The 17,862-nt window shown below is 38.9% G+C and overlaps 1 protein-coding gene across 4 annotated transcripts in view; it reads right to left on the minus strand.

Moving 5' to 3' along the window:
- Nucleotides 1–17,862, minus strand: part of MACROD2 (mono-ADP ribosylhydrolase 2) — a 1,944,634-nt gene that overhangs the window by 546,498 nt on the left and 1,380,274 nt on the right. For all 4 annotated transcript variants that reach the window (XM_082743694.1, XM_082743700.1, XM_082743702.1 and 1 more), the window contains exon 7: nt 10,087–10,117. In XM_082743694.1, coding sequence (XP_082599820.1) covers nt 10,087–10,117 — 31 coding nt within the window. The remainder of the gene's footprint in view (nt 1–10,086; nt 10,118–17,862) is intronic.

A 17,862-nucleotide genomic window follows, 5' to 3' on the forward strand; every position in this document is an offset into this window, starting at 1 on the left:
TGGACTCATTTTTCATATGTGAATGTGCAGGTGTCCCAGCACCATTTGAAGAGACTACTTTTGCTCCATTGAGTTGCTTTAACTCCTTCCTTCGTCAAAGATCAGTTGACTACCTTTATGTCGGTCCATTTCTGGGCTCTCTATTCGGTTTTCCTGGTCTATACATATATTATTTTACCAAAATACACTGTCTTGACTACAGTAGCTTTATAGTATGTTTTGAAATTAGGTAGTGTCAGTCCTCCAAACTTGTTCTTCTTCTTCAATACCATGTTAGGTCTTTTGCTTCTCCATGTAAACTCTAGAATCAGTTTGTCAATATCCATAAAACAACTTGCTGGTATTTTGACTGGGATCACATTGGATCTATATATCAAATTGGGAAGAACTGACATCTTGATAATATTGAGTCTTCCTACCTATGAGCATAAAGTATCTCCCCAGTTATTTATTTACATAAATTGACATTTTTATATTAACTTTTATCCTGTAACTTTATTATAATTGCTTATTAGTTTCAGGGGTTGGATTTTTGTTTTGGGGTGTTTTTTGTCTTGTTTATTTGTTTGTTTGTTTTTTGCCAGTTCTTTCAGATTTTCTACAAGATGACCATGTCATCTCCAAACAAAGACAGTTTTGTCTTCCTTCCCAATCTGTATACCTTCTATTTTTTCTTCTTGCCTTACTGCATTAGCAAGGACTTTCAGTGTGATGTTGAAAAAATTAGTGAGATGGGACATCCTTGTGTTTTGTACCTGATCTAATAGGAAAGTTGTGCTGTTCACTGTTAAGTATGTTGTTAGCTATATGTTTTTATAGATAGTGTTTACCAAGCAGGGGAAGATCCACTCCGGCTTACTGAGTTTTTATCATGAATTAGTGTTAGAGTTTGTTAAATTCTTTTTCTACATCTATTGATAATTATATGATTTTTCTTCCTTTGTTTAGTGATATGATGGGTTACATTAATTGATTTTGGAAAGTTTAACCAGCTTGCATACCTAGGATAAATCCCATTTGATCATGGTATATAACTGTTTTTATACTTTTTAAATTTGATTTGCCTATATTTTGTTGAGGACCTATTTATTTTGTAGTTGTTAATTAAAAACTTACCAAAACATACTGTTTATCTGACTTTGCCTTAGGTGGTGGGCAGAGCTTAGAGCCCAATTTCACAAGCTAAGTTCCGAAGGAAAGAAGTCTTAACTAAAGAGAAAAATACATTTTATCAAAAATACAGATGCTTAGAAAGAAGCTCTGGAAAAATTAAGCTGAACTGAGATTCATTTAGAAATAAAATTGGGGGACCAAATGATAGGCATGAGTAATTTCATGTTGGTTTTGTTAATTTCAGTTCAATTTTCAGTCACTTATGGCGAATTCTCCCTACTGACCATGGCTGAAATGAGAGACAAGGTATAAAAAACTATTTTCTGCAGTTCTAAAGATTTTAAGGAGACTTCCTTTAACTGTTCAGGAGGTTTACATTCGCATTCATATTACCATCCTCTCTCTCTCTCCCCATCTCTCTCCTGGTACCATTTTACTCCATTATGATCAGACTCTTTCCTACAGTCACATTTCCCTAGAGTCCCTTGGTAGGCAGGATGCTGATCTATATCTGCTCAGGATCTCAGGTACATTTTTTAGTGGTTATAGCCTTAGGGGAATAAGGTGTTATAGAAACAAACTGTAATTGATTCCTCCAAGGATTTTTATGGAAATGGGCCAAAATTACAAATGTAATAAATGACACAATTATTAATTCATTCTTAATATATTGATTTTAATTTCCATGGATATGTCTGTAAATTTTGGTACAAAAATATGAATACCATTGAGATCAGATCTTAAGATCTAAATATACTACCTAAGAATTAATGATAAGTCACTGTCCTGATGCCTTAAGATTTCCATACTTCTAAATTTATCAGGGTTCAGGATTATAAAGGTATTTTAATAAAGTATTTGCTATTAACATCTCCAAATATTCTTGCAAAATTAGAACCATCGGTATTCAAAAATATTTACTTTTTTTAAAAAAAATTATTTATTTATTTGAGAACAAGAAAATGAGAGAGAGAGCCTGTGCTCCTGTGCATGAGAGGAGGGAGGGTCAGAAGGAGAAGCAGACTCCCTGCTGAGCAAGGGAGCCTGATGCTATGCGGGACTCCATCCTGACACTCCAGGATGATGACTTCAGCTGAAGGCAGCAGCCCAACCAACTGAACCACCCAGGCGCCCTCAAAAATACTTACTGATTCTGGGTAGATGACATTGCCCCAGACTAAATTACCTCTGAGTGACCTGTTTGATTTAATTTACTTTACTTTTCTTCTTTTTTTTTTTTTTTTTAAGATTTTATATATTCACTTGACAGAGAGAGACATAGAGCAGGAAACACAAGCAAAGGGCGCAGGAGAGGGAGAGGTGGGAAGCCTAATGCAATGCTCAATGGGATCGTGACCTGAGCCAAAGGCAGGTGACTTAGCCCTTTACTTTTCCTTTGCACCTTGACATCTAGAATCCATCATAATTCAATTTCCTTTCTGTCCACATAAGAACACAGTCAGAAATGTGGATACCATACTAGATTCATGAGTCCAATTTCTTTCCAATGGAAGATGGATGGACATGACAAGTGCTTCTCTGTGCCCAGGGACCATAAGATAGGGCATGAGCCCATCATATGCATTTCTTGGGCTGGGACCAGGGCAGCTAAATACATAGAACAATAACTTAAGGTAGGCAAAGCAACTATTTGACACCATGGTGGGTTTCTGGCTCCTTGAATAACAGAGTGGAACAAATCCTCCCACAAGCAGAATGCTCACTTTGGAACTGTTAGCACAGACAACAATAAACATTTCTATCACTCTATTTTAGAGTCTTTTTGTTACAGCAGCTTAGCTTTACTCTAACTAATATAGCACCTTCCGAATGCATTTCAAGATGCATTTTAAAAATAGAATCATGGACTAAAAAGGATGTGACATGAAAATTGTCCTAAAGAGCTAAGCATACTTGACTTCTCTGAGAACTGTCAGAATTATTTTTTTAAGTCCTTCAGAAAGAGAGCTGAGCTATGTTTATTTAAACTCACCCTTCAGATACAAGTACGTAAAAGGAGCAAGAAAAGGGAATGCCATTCAAGACTGGATGAGAAGAATGAGCAAAGCGCATGGAAATTATTTCAATGATAGAACGAAAAGTGTGGTCAATTCTTAGATGCCTTCAAACAGTTCTTTAGGGACAACATCTTAATAGTATTTTTCAATGTGGCTGAAAGATATTCCCAGTTACTACTATGCGCAGAGGCTCTGAAATTTACTGAAGTGGCTTTCCTAGTTCCTTAAAGGCTTACTGTTTTAATACTTTTTCTGTAAGAAAGGCTTTTTTTTTTGTTTGTTTTAAATGTAGCATAACAGTAAGTGGCAGCCTCTGAAGAAGGGTGGATTTGAAATGATTTGCACCTTTTAGTCCTCAGTCAAATTTTTACCTTTAACACAATAGCAAGGAGGGAGACATCCACACCTCCAAAACAGTAATCAAGTTGCAATCTTTATTAGTTTTTGAAACTTAATCTTTTAATTAAGTCCTAAAGTCATTTAGTTTGAACAGAACACCAGGGAGAATGACCCTGGTTGCTCACTTGCATCCACAGCACCAGAAAGCTGTTTGCAGGATTTTCATCTCTTTTGGCAGGTCCCCTGGGCTAACTCTGCCTGTGGGTCTCACTGTCATTTTTATGTAAGCTGAACTAGCATATTTTGTTGCTGGATACTTGAAACTGTTTTCCAGAGCAAAGGCAGTCTTTTTAGTTGGATGTCTTTTGATTATTAAACACCCAAGGAGCTTCGAGAAAGCAAGAGCAGGGTTTACCACATTTTGTGGGATGAATGAATGAATGTGTGCACGTGTGAGTGTATCTGCGAAAACTGCCTATTCCAATGGTAAGCACCCAGAGGGTTAAAAACACTTTAATAGCTAGAATTTCGTTGTCCGTTACGCTATTTCTCCTGTGCTTCATTAGGACCAGTTTATAAAATAATATTCAAATGTGATAGAATTGAGATGGGTTTGGCCCCAGCACTGCATTTTCCCAGAGGGAAGTAAGTTACACCGGCTCTAATGTTACATTGCTTCCAGGGCCAGCAGTTAACTCAAGGATTGCCAAGAACAATAAGGCTTCATACAGTGGGGATGACGTGACCAGGACAAAAAAACACAGGATGTCAGAGAAGGGAATTTATGAGGGAGAAAAGAGTCATCATATGACCACCTGAAAGGAAGTTTTCAAAGCAAACGGGAATATCAAAGGGAAAAGAAGAAAGCAAGAGGGAGGGGAGAGCTGTGAGGGGGATGAAAGGGAGGAGCACACATTCTTGTCAATTTTGCTCTGGTTCCCTTGTGTATTACATAAGGTAACTCTTCCAGAGAGCCCAGAATTGCCAGCAATGGTTGTCACACCCTCTGAAATCTGTCAGCATTTAAAGCTGACGGAGGGCATGCCCTTAGCGTTGCCGTTGGAGGATGTCCTGGTTTCTTTCCAAGTCATGTCTGTGAATTTGGACAGATGTAGTGATAAAAATATTTGCCAAGTAAATATAAGGTTAAAGAAACATTGGGCTGGTCTCTGTTTTACCAGTTCGAAGCAAAAGAGCAAACTTGAATGCAAATGAGGGATTCAATTAGAAAAGCCGTGTCCTGGCAGCATTTCAAGGAAAGCAGAGGGAGGCCAGGTGATTTGATAGAAACAGGCCTTCCACCCTGATAACAGAAATAGGCTGAATAAATATGAAAGCTGCTTTAGCTAAGTTACACTGCACATTTTTTTCCTGCAAATTTCCAGCCAATAACTCACTGTCTGAAAGTCTTTCCTCTCTAAAAACACTACCTTGTACCTGGAAAGCAGGATTCAAGGTTTTTTCTTTGACTCCAGAGAGAATATTTTCCCCATTACTCCGGGGATTCACTTTCCCACCTGGACTTCATTTCTGTTAACTATATTGACTCTCATAAAATGAACTAAAATTATTTTTGCTGTTCACTTCTCAGTAAAAATTCCATTGCCATGTATCATGTCTAGCCTCCTTTGTTAAACTTATTAGCACCAAAGCGTCCAAGTCAGGCTCAGAGGGCAGAAGGCGCGCACGAGATCTGAAATGTCCATCAAGGAAGTTCAGATCTGTCCCTCTGAGACAGGCTTAGCAGCCAATTCAAATCTTTAACAGGAATCTGGGAATTTTAGAGCCCCTGGAAGCCTCCTCTGGATCTATTTTTCCAGAAGTAACACAGGACTTTCTTTGGTATTTGACCAAATGTGGCTTTTCATCCTGAGAGTGCAAGCAGGCGGTCCGGTGCCCTCTGGAATCATCCTGGAAACATTATGTTAGAGCAGCTGCAGCAGTTGCTGGAAGTCAGAGTGGAAAAGTCTGGTTCCTCTTCCAGGAGAACTTAAAAGGGGCCAGAGTCTGTTCCCACCGTGTGCCTTCCTGAAATCCAGTTGTGTGGCACAGTGGAATTCTTCCCTTTGCGCAAAGGGTGGCTGATTTTGCTGCCCTCAGGGTTTGTCTTTAAAAGGCTGGGGAGCGGAGATAGGCTGGGAGGGAACGGGCTTCCGAGGCTGAAGGACCTCGGAAGTACTGGTATATATGAGATGCTCCAGGACACTTTGAATGTGGGGATGATGTCTGAGTTTCCAAGAAATGGGAATTGAGTGCTTACTGTTGAAATTACCCTGGTATGAGATCATTTTTGGCAATTAAACCCCTTTCAAAAGATAGCTCTACCATAGTCAAAATTTTGTTCTAATAGAATGAGTGTTACAGTGGCTTTGTGGGCCATAAATCTAAAAGTGAAGGTAAATCTAAAGCAAATCTAAAGCAAATCACAGCAGGCAGGGAGGCAGCTGGAACTAGGGCAAGTCTGGAGAAGTCAGGGTAGTTTCCTCAGGGCCGATCTGTACCTCTCTGACCATTGTCCCATGAGCCATAATAAACAAACGTTTTGTCTGTCTGTCTGTCTTCCTTCCTTTCTTCCTTTCTTCCTTCCTTTCTTTCTTTCTTTTGAAGTAGGCTCCACACCCAGCATGGCACCTTACATGGGGCTTGAACTCACAACCCTGAGCTCAAGACCTGAACTGAGATCAAGAGTCAGACATTTAACTCCTGAGGCACCCAGGCACCCCAAGGGGGGCATTTTCTTAAGTGAAGTTAAGTGTTGTGTTCAGCTTGGCTCTCTGAACAAGTTTTTGAGTTTTCGTTTTACCTTATCAAGGTGGATGTTGCCATACCTACAATTAATTACCATGTCTAGTTGAGAATGCTGTTAGAAGCCTATTTGTTTTTCCTAAAATAGAGATGTTCATCCATTAGGAAAATACTGACTTAAGAAGGCCTTCCTCTACCTGTTATTTTGCCAATCAACAATTCTGTGTTTTGGATCTTCAGTTAGGCAGCACTTTGGGTTACAATCATTATCACTAGGATCGAACAGCAACTATTTGCTGAGTTTGTCCTAGAAATATAATGCTAGACCCTGGCTGTGCACAGAATAAATCTATGCCCATGAAAGAATTCCAAACTGGTGGTGAGCACAGGATACATAAACAAAATATCTATGGACCAAAAATGAGGGGGCAGTAGTTAATTGTTCAGATTAAACTACCGAAAGATTTCAAAAGATATAATAACCACTAAGAGTTGGCATATTGTCGGAAGACTACTCAGAGGTTACTATTCGATTGTATCAGTGTGTGTGGTGTGTTTCTGTTTGGGCCTCAGGGGTGTGATAGTGATGGTGTGTGTGATTCTGGTGCCCATGGGGGTATGAGTGTGTGTGCGTATGAGTGTGTGTATGAGTATACGAGCATGTGGAAGTGTGCTATAAGGAAGACACACAGGGTTGGAGCTGGCAAAGTTTCTCACATGTTCTGAGATTTATCAGCTCAGCTTGAGCTGTGGGTCACAGAAGATGCGTCCATGGAGGATGCATGACAAGAAATCTCTAAAACTATATTCTAGCAGTGATGCCTGGGTGGCTCAGTGGGTTAAGCCTCTGCCTTCTGTTCAGGTCATGATCTCAGGATCCTGGGATTGAGCCCCACATCAGGCTCTCTGCTTAGTGGGGAACCTACTTCCCCCTCTCTCTCTCTGCCTGGCTCTCTGCCTGCTTGTGATCTCTCTCTGTCAAATAAATAAATAAAATCTTAAAACAAACAAAAAACCCTATTTCTAGGAGAAAACACCAGTCCTGAGAGGGCTGAGAAAATTATCAATGGCCAAATAAGTTTAGGAAATGCTGCAAACTAAATCACGCTTTTAAAGATGCAAGGGGCGCTTGGGTGGCTCATTCGGTTTAGCATTTGCCTTTGACTCAGGTCATGATCTTGAGGTCCTGGATCCAGCCCCGTGTGGGGCTCTCTGCTTAGCAGGGAGTCTGCTTCTCCCTCTGCTCTTCATCCTGCTCATGCTCTCTCTCTCTTTTCCAAATAAATAAATAATTTTTTAATGATGATGCAAAATCAAAGTTACATATAAATTTCTTGGCATACCAATTCACATCCTTGAGAAGAGATTTCCTCTCCCTCTTCACATACTTTGAATGCACTGGTTTAGGGAGATACATAAGGCACCTATTGTTCAGTGCGAAAGGAATAAATATTAACATGCAAGTAATGGAATATGATCAAAGGCTCCTGGGCAGATGGGAAACATGCACCAAGTGGTTTTTTAGAAAAATTAATCTAGTAAGGTAGAATATGGAATAAGAAAGGGGAGGCTAGCACCAAGTGACTGTTCTGAATTCTCTAAATCCATTCTCATATGACTTACAAAGTGTTGGGAATTTTTGTTTGCTTCCTTTTTTAAAGCTTTTCTTTTTAGCTTTGGACCAATTTCCTTAAATAAAGGACGATTTCAAATCCCAATAAACGAAGATAAAAATAAAAGTGATTTGGATAATGACAGAGGCACAGCAGGGGCCCCTGAACAAGAGTGAGAAAAGGACCAATATATAATACATGGGTTCTGGGAGAGAATCAAGGGCTAATCAGAAAGCGATGATTTCATAAGGGACATAGGAAATAATATCCAAGTTGCAAATGGCTAAGTAGTCCATCGACTAAAGAGAATTGGAATGATCTAAAAGTTGCTAAAACACAATCTCATGGAGCTAAAAATAGATCAAGGCCTCAAACTCCAGTGGGGCTAATGGAAGCAAAATGGCACCTGACTTTGTGGGTATCAGCCTCACTTTTAAATTTACTCAAAAGATAGAGGGGAAAGAGAGGAGTACCCAGGACTTGAAAAGTATCTGCTTGGACCTGGCATTGTGAAAACTGATGAAGCTTGCCTGGTGGCAGCCCTCCAAGCCAGTGGCTGTGACTTGGTGTCAATGTCTTCCCCCAGAATCTTCAGTATTTCCTTCCTACCCCACATAACGCAATGCTGAACAAGTTAGCATATTTGGGGCCATATTATTGTCTCTGAGCAGAAATGTCTGTCCTTCGGGGATTAAAATTATCCATGAGCCACTTTGGGTTTGATTTAGTTCTTACTACTCTTTCTTGACTTCTCATTTTCCTGTCCCTCCTCACTGTCCTCTTCTTTACCCCCCCCTTCCCCCTTTTTCGGTGTAACATGTTAAATTCACCTGCAATCCTTTGCACATTGCCCTAGATTCTCACAAATAAAACAGACATCAGCAATCTGGCAAGGTAATAAACATAGAAAGTAAACATAGTATTATTTTAGGCAGGTGTGTATTTGTTTGTTGTCAAGGAAAATCAAGACTGTCGTGAGAGACCATTCTTGAGAGGGGAACCGTTTCTGTAGTGGAGTCTGATTTGACTACAGACAAGGTAAAATGAAGATGTGGGGTCTTGCCCAAGCAAAACTTTGCATTTCATGCCTCCTTTAAGCAGATTTTTAAGATTTCTAACTGGGTACCTGTGAGGCAGAAAGAATGGCCAAAATGGAGATTATGTAGATGGTGCGGTTTAGCCCTCTCCCGCCCAGTGTCCATTGTGTTTCCCTAAACACAGGCTACAGTGGAACGTGGAGAAGAAAAAGTCACGCCTCAAATTCTTAAATGTTGTAGCCAAATCCTTCCCCATTTAACTTGATTCAGGCCTGTATTTTCCATTTTATTCTCTCCAAGACCTTCAAAAGAAATACTATATTAAGGAGAAATAAATCTTGTACCTTTGACATCAATCTAGGTATTCCATCCTAATAGTAATGAACTTAAACTATTTCTTTACATTTGTACATATTTTATTTTTCAGTTAAGAGCCTCTATGTGAGAATTTTGATTTCAGAAGGGTCTAATCTATTTTCCCTGATCAGCACACCCTAAAATGACAATTAAACCTCATGTTACCTTAATATGTAAAACACATTTATTAATGGCCTGAAGAAAGAAAGCATCAGGAAATGTCATTGTAGGTGGAATAATATTTCGGGAGCTTTAGGTTAGTGAAAACAAGTGATTATAAAAACATTTTGCTCCCATCTCTAAGTGAAGCAGTCATTATCTAAAATAATCTGTCAACACTAAAAAAGTATATATATTTTTTCAGCTTACTAAAATTATTTATTTTAAAAACAGTCACTTCTTTGGATATTTTTTTCCCCTTTGGATAGTTTTAAAATTAAATATACTGGCACATGCATGTGTGTATGTTTTAATGTTTCCATTATTTATTTTGTAATTCACAATAAAATAATGATACTGTTAGGCTTTATATGCATTATGATTTATCTAGGAAAAAACCTGGCTTTATTAAAGAAAACCCTATTATAGGTCAAATCCTACCAAGGTGGAATGTTTTGTTTAACAAAAGACATTAAGCCACAGTGTATCAAATCATAACATGTGATATCCAGTACAACAAAATTCAAGAACACCAAAGAATATCTGAATAGCCTCTTGAGATCCCTCCATGGGATTCGACCTGCTTTTTGGGTCTCTAAATCACAGCAAACTATATCCATCAGAGAACATTTTATCTTCCTGTGAACCTTGCCTTTAACAACAAAATAACGAAATACAAATATTATAAAAAGCTAGATCACTTACCATAAATGCCAGTTGAGATGCAGGGAAATGCCTGTGAATAAACCACAAAAATAACAGTAAATTTTAAAACAACTCTGCTTAATCTGACATCTTCTAGTTCAACATCTATTTACTTGATAATGGGATGCCCTCTATTCACATACTCAGGCCCCTAAAACACCTCTCAGTTGGAGTAGGAGATACCGTGGAAAATGGGCATATTTGATTAACTGAAAACTTAACAGCAGCAATTGTATTCAGGAGAGCCAACTGTCAAATTTCCAGGAATCTTGTGAACCAACTGTTAAACATAGTTATAATTAAGAAATTAGATCATATAATTCTGCAATGAGATGTTACATCTAAAACAAATATTCAGAAATCATCTGATCACCTCCTAATTATTTTGCCCACATTTTACTATTGCCTCTGCCCTTGAGATGACTTACGTCTATTATACATTTGTATGATATAAGTCATGTATATCATATTTAATATAAATGCTATATCCATTTATATAACACATATATTATATAACATAAATATATATTAATTATAAATGTGTATACAATATAAATACTATAAAATGGTGTTGCTAACGAGCATCCTATCTCAGTTGGACATTAAGTGATGTCATGTTAGTGGCTTAAAAACTGAAAATATCAATCAACGTACCTGTTGGACTATATTTGTGGGTCAACTAAAACCATAGGTTGGCTATAGATAGAAAATTCTTATAATGTTTGCAAAAGTTTTTGTAAGAATTGATCAGCTGTATAGAATCTATAATAAGGTATTGCATATTCTATTCTTGTAAGTTGTGTGCTACACAGTCTTTTTATCAGTAAAATTTAAACAAAGTGTATATATATGTTTGTGTGTATATATATATATGCTCATTTTCTTAAAGTCAGTTTTTTTACAGAGGCACTACTGCTTAAACCATTTGTAATGGACTGAATGTTTGTGTCTTCCCAAACTGACATGGTGAACCCCAATGGGATGGTATCTGGAGGTGGGGTCTTCGGGAGTTAATTAGGGGGAGGGTGGAGATGATAGGGTTCTAGTTCTCATAAGAAGAGGAAGAGAGCTAACCCTCTGTGCTTTTCCCCTTCTGAAGACACAAGGAGAAGACAGACATCTGCAAGCCAGAAAAGCAGCCATCACCAAATACCAGATCTGTGGGTATGATGATCTTAGACTTCCTAGCCTCCAGAACTGTGAGAAAGAAATGCTGGTTGTTGAAGCCACTCAGTCGAGGGCAGTGTGTTAGAGGGGCCCAAACTGCCCAAGACCCTGTATTTTACCCAGCAATGTGTAAAGAATCTGGCTGAAAGAGTCAAGGAACAAATGTGACTAGAGAGCTAGCTCTAATTTAGGCTCTCTAACGGGGGAATGTGATCTGAGCATAACAATGTCCTCTGCCAATGGACCTCTGTGTAAATTTAATTAAGTTGTTTTCATCTTTTCCGTATTTTTATTTTTCAGCTGAAAATGAAGGTGATAACGTTCACCATATAGAAATGTGCTGTAGAAATCGATGATGGAGTTTTTAACAAATGTGACTGACTGTGCTGTAGAACCCAAACACCGCAGGCGTGGTTGACTATAATACCAAATGTTATTGCTGAACTCAATGATGATGGAATGTCTGTCTTTTTTCTTTATATCTTTGGGTTAAATGTGTACTACATTTTATTTTCTGTAACATTTGTATAGACTGCATGTTTATTCCCTTTACGTGGATGTCCTATTTAAAAAGTTACAATTCATGTGATTTTGTTGTAGAAGGAGTTAATAATGGATTCTGTTAAGCTCACCTACAGGTCTGCAAAGTGATAGTTTTCTTTTTTCTGTTCTTTTACTAGTAAATACTAATAAATAGGACAATTTCTGAAAGGGACTAGGAGCTACTTTTTAAATGAATTAATGAGTTCTTTTTTCTTTTCTTTTCTTTTCTTTTTTTGATTCCTTGGGTTCTGGAGGTTCCAATAAGATTGTGAGGAATGTTCTTGAATGATTCAATAAATCGAAGGATACAGAACAATGAAGAGATAGCATGTAGCAAATTCTCCTGGAAATGTTCTAGTCTTTTTAAAGGCATTCACCAAGACCACTGACAGGCCTTTTTCTCAACATAAAAACCAGCTGCAAGCTTACTGTAAGCAATTTGTTACTAATAGAAAGGGCCCCAGAGGTCAGCAATGGCCGACTTAAAAATACAAATACAAATTAGAGAGGATTCGGGGTCATCCCTATCATTTTTGCCGTGTTCACTCACATTCTGCTATGCCTTTTAAACGAAATAGAGGGAATTGAGTGTATAGTGCCTCAGGAATTCCGTGAGAGTGAACTAAGCACATAAACCTCACCTGTCTTGTGTTTGAGACAGAGAAAGAGAGAGGTTTCAGACCTGCCGCATCATCAAGCAGAAGCCAGAAGATACCAGGATGTTTTCGGCAAGCAAGCCCACTTTAAACCCCACCTGGATGTCTTTCCAGTTCACCTTGTTGGGCACTTAACTGAACTTTCCTGGACATCAGTTTCCTCTTTAGTAAATGGAAACTAAAGGGTCTGTGGGAGGAACAAAGGACACTGTATCTGACAGGCAGTAATATCTCCATCAAGCTCCACATCAAGGGGAATTGATGCCCTACACCAATGTGTACCTTGGTACTGTTGATACTTTGAACCAGATAATTTCTTTGTTGTTAGGGGCCGTGCGATGCATTGCAAGATGGTTGGTAGCATTCTTTGACTCTATCCACTTGATGACACTGTTCTTCCCCCATTTGTGACAATAAAAAAATATACCTTAATCTTGTCAAAGTTCCCCTGGGGGGCCAAATCATCCCTGGAGGAGGAAAACTGCCCTACAGTCTGGGGCCTAGACCTCAACTGTGCTGTCAGCAGGTCGTCTCCAACAGTCAACTTTTCCAGGATGCCTCAGATGGCTACTCCACTCAGGGTCCTGCCCCTTTCCAGGACAGTCCACATCCAAAGACTAATTAATACAGAGTGGAAAGGCTTGGCTCATCTTAGCTTAATGCAGTGCAACACTGAAGGGCCCGACCAGCTCCAGAGCTCCTCTTTCCCTCTGCCCACTCCTGCTTTGCTCCCCTCTCTTCCCCAGGTGTAATCCCAAGGGCACACCTAAATAAGCACCATGCACCCTAATCTCTGTCTCAGAGTCTCCCTCCTGGGGAACTGATCTAACTACTTTCTGCTTCCCTCTTAGGGCCAGTTATAGGAGTCTTTTTCCCATTAGATCTCGCAGAAGAGAACATACTGAACAGTTAATGGCAACTTGCATTTGCCTTACCTCCCAGCAATATCTTGGAATCAATCATGTAACTTAGTAATTGAGTCTGAATGTACCAACTGCCTTGCCTGTTTTAACAAGGACAAATAGCTTTATCTGAAAATGACATCATTGCCTTCAATGTGAAGGCAAATGGTCGTGTAATGGAGGATGGCTTCAGTAATATTATTGCATTAATTCAAACAAACAAACAAAAAAGCAATGATAAAGCAGAGATGGAAATACAATGTCACGGGAAAAGTTCAGTTTATGTAAAATACCTCTGTATATAATTCGTCCAAACTAAATCTCCTCCATTAATCACCTTTATTGAGAGAGAAGGAGATGGATGGAAGGAGGCAGAGACTGAGGAAGGCGTGAGAGAAAGAAAAAGAGTGTGAGAGAGAGAGAGGGGTTGAGAAATAAAGGGTGAACAAGTGAGCTCACCTAAGGGATTTTACAGTGTATAGTCTGTGTTCTTCACCATAATAAATTTTTGATAGTGTCACCAGAAGTGAGTAGCATGGGATTTCTTTATTTCAAACTTGTATTTAACATAACCACCTCCCACAAAAATCGTCTCCCGTGGACGAATGAAAGATTGTACCAAAACCCAGGCCAGTTAGCCTGGTTTGTTTCAAGTGCACATAACTCAGCAGTCACCTGTGGAGCTTAGGGAATGACATCACCAGCCTGATTTGTAAGGTGCCATATTCTCCTTCCAGAAGCCCAAGGAGCAAAAAGTCTCCATGCTAATCAGGCCCCAGCATACAGCCATCAGAAAACTTGCTTCATAACATTTGACTTTTAGGCTTATTTTTCCAAGTCAACATGCACTTGCTCTCTTGGGGCAAAAGTAATCATTTGATTTGGAGGTTGAGAGGGGATTTTTCTTTTATGAAATTATAGATTGAGCCACTAGCTGGAAAATACTTCCTTAACCCAGAATGTTTGTTTCAAATACATTTGTAGAAACACTGAAATCCTCAGGGCTGTCGATTATGCCTCCCATCTTTTTGAATGTCTATTTCCACTCCTCCATTTGAGGGCAAGGAAAGAAATACCCCACCACCTTCTTTATCTTGATTCTAACAGAGCCTCAAAACCAAAATGGTAAGTAAGTCCTAAGCCAACATCATAACCATCCCTTGCATTTCTCTGGCCCTTGATTCTTGATTCATGTTTTCCTATAAAGTGGGAATTTCTTTCTCGCTTCTTCATCCACTCTCTTTGCCATCTACCCATTGCTTCTACAACAGCCTTGCCAGCTGGGTAGGATTGACTCCATCCTGAGCTGCACGGGAAGGTGTTGATTGACTTAAGTAAGTAGCACACATTCCCCTTAGCCACAAAGAGAGAGTTGGAAAGTTCTGACATCAGTGAGCTGTGGGTGTAAATTAACTGTAAAGTGCTCCCAGTTTTGAGAATCTTTCAATTGCTGAGCCAACACTTTCCTTCTTAGTGAGTCAGTTTTAGTTAGATTTTCCATTATTTGCAAGCAAAAGCATGCTACCTGATACACCTTCCACTTAACTGTTTTTAATTACATATCCCATTTCACTGAGGAAGTTATTGATTGCAAGAAACACCATTATTTTGTTGTACTTTGTGTACCACTACGGAAGGGGAAGCTCTTTGAGTTGAAATACAACACGTGTTTTCTTATCATTTAGGATTTTTATTGCATACTTAATTGAAATTGTTATTTTGGATTTTTTTAGATAATTTCTTAAATTACATCTTGCTCTAGGGAAAAGATTAAAAAGAGATAAATTGGACAAGTTTCCTAAAATTTATCCTCCTGCAGAGTCCAGTACCTCTAAATCATTTTCCACTACAGAGTCACAGGTAACCATTCTCTACAGTTTCATCCTTGTGCTCTTAAGATAGGTGTTGTTGATCCAGTTCTTCACCAGTGCCCCACTCTGGACTTCTTTTCCAAGCTTCTAATACTTTCTCTAAAAGTTTTGAAGTTCGCTTCTTCTTTGTTGCCAAAAAAAGGTTTTCAGACAATAGCCAAACACACTACTCCCCCTCATATGGCCTCTAATTGGTTGGTTGGCTGAAAGTCAAGAGGTTACAACTGCCCAGTCAGTCTACCAGGAACAATGACCAAGTATACACATGTACAGGCAGTGAAAACTCACCATGACTATGTTTGACTGTAAAACACCTCTGGGTATAGGTGGTATCCTACTTTCAAAGAAGATAAGATATGAGAAAGTGAGCATCTTAGAAATAATGGAACATCAAGGTACCTTTCTCTGTCTTTAGGGGTTTGGTTACCAGGATAGTGGGTTGTGCCACAATCCCTTTATCCAGAATGCAGAATACTTGAGTGTTTCTCAGACTGTGATATGACTAACTCTAGGAGTATGCAAGATATTTTGAGGTGGCAAACAGACGGCCATTACTCATTTCAATGTAATATCTACATATGATTTTGATAGGCCCCATATCCTCATTACTTTTTCCAAGTCCTCATCTCTCCTTCTATCTACATGCTTTACCATGTGATTTTACAGTTTCTCTATTAGGGGAGGAAGTCTTTTCTTTATATTCTTGATGATGGACTTGAGCATATGATTTTGTTTGGCCAATGGGATAATAGTAGACATAACATTTAGATTTGAACTTTTATACTCCTGACTTTAGAGAAGAAGCATGAGAAGGACATGCTTCAAGTAGCCTGAGGCTGAGAGACAAGTAGAGTCTGAAATCAGCCTAAGGCAGATGTGTCCTAATGAGCCGGCTGGTATATGAGCAAGGAAGACATGCTTCTTATTATGTCACTAAGTTTGGGGGTCGTTTGTTACACAGCATTACTGTGCCAAAAGCAATGACATATATATGCTAAAACTCTAAGTTATTGTAAAGACTTACAAAAAGGAATATTGGTTTTCCACTTAGGGTGATGATACAAAGTTTCCTATGAAAATAAAAATTCTTAAAGAGTCAATTAATATATTAGATGATCATCATATTAGGAAGTGGAATGTGAATGCTTAAAGTTAGGGAAATACTGATGCAGCAAATAAAGATTTGAACTGAAAGGCAAGAGATCAGAGCCACTCATTAGCTATAATCTGAGAGCCACTAGTGTATTCCCTCAGTGCCTCAGTTTTCCCATCTGTAAAAGGAGCAGAGTTGGATTAGATGGTTTATTCAGCTATTTAATTCTATGATGGTAAAAAATAGCCTCTTATGCTTTTCTACAGCTCAGAATAAAGATGAAAGAGTCAGGCAATTTCATAGCATCCTGAATGCCTTATGCTGTTTGGACATGGGTGGTGGCATCATGGCAACAATGATGGCTGTCAGTTTTGAATTATTGTAATGTGCCAAGCACCAGACTAAGAGCTCTATGTATATTATCTGATTAATTCTCAAGAAAAATCCTATGATAAAAAACACATTACCCCTTTTCAATAAACATGGAGGATCAGTAAAGCCAAGAAAGCAACTCCCTCAAGCTCAGAGAAAGGAATGCGAACTAAAGGATTTATTATTTTACAAAAGGAATAACTGATCTTATTTTTTTTTTTGCCTTTAATATTTCCTAATGATTCAAGTCATGCATGACTGCATTCCCAAAGGCTCAAATGAGACTGGTGTAGGCAGAGAGCACTGAGAATTTCTCCTATAGCCATGTCCCTCCCTTCTTCTGACTCACCTAGAAGACCCCCCCACAAGGCCCTCATGGTCCATAGTACGGTCAGCAGCTTCCACTCCATAAATTTACATGACAAAGCCTAAATAAAATTGAATCTTTTTCCAATCTCAGTCCTCCTGTCACTTTCTACCACACTTTAAATAAAACTTGAAGCAAAGACCATGGCCTTCAAGCTCCCAGTGATCTGGCTCCTGGCTTCCTCTGCGCCCACCCCCCTTCTCCCTTTGCTCACAGAGTTGCAGCCACACTGGCCTCCTTTTGTTCTCCAAATACACAAAATACAGTCCTGCTTCAGGGACTTTGGCCTCGCTGTCCCTACAGCCTGGCACATGTTCCTTTTAGATCTCTGATCAAATGTCACCTCCTCAAAGAGGCTCTTTCTGGCCTCTAGCTAAATTACTTTCTATTCCTTTAGGCTGCTTTGTATCCCTTTATAACTCCTACACCACCTGACACACAGTTGTTTGTTTGTTCTTTGTTTCCTCAGCTTAAGTTCCCCCCACTGGCCTGTAACTTCCAAGAAGACTTTTGTTTTACTTGTTGTTGTATCACCAGCACCGAAAATGGAGGCTGGAACTCAATAAATATCTGCCAAATGGTTGAATGAAAAAATAATGGAGTTAGATGTCATATATAAACATAGTTATATATATTTTTTTCCTACATAAATTGGAGCATGCATTGCGGTTTATGTTCTGAGATTAGCTTCTTTTCATGTCCTAGATCTTGGAGATGGTTCAATGTCAGTATGTATTGATCCATCTCATGTTTCTAAGGTCTATGCACTATTCAATGGCATGGTTATGCTGTTTATCTAATATTG

This window comes from Mustela nivalis, assembly GCF_964662115.1.
Source record: "Mustela nivalis genome assembly, chromosome: 8".
Lineage (NCBI taxonomy): Eukaryota > Metazoa > Chordata > Mammalia > Carnivora > Mustelidae > Mustela > Mustela nivalis.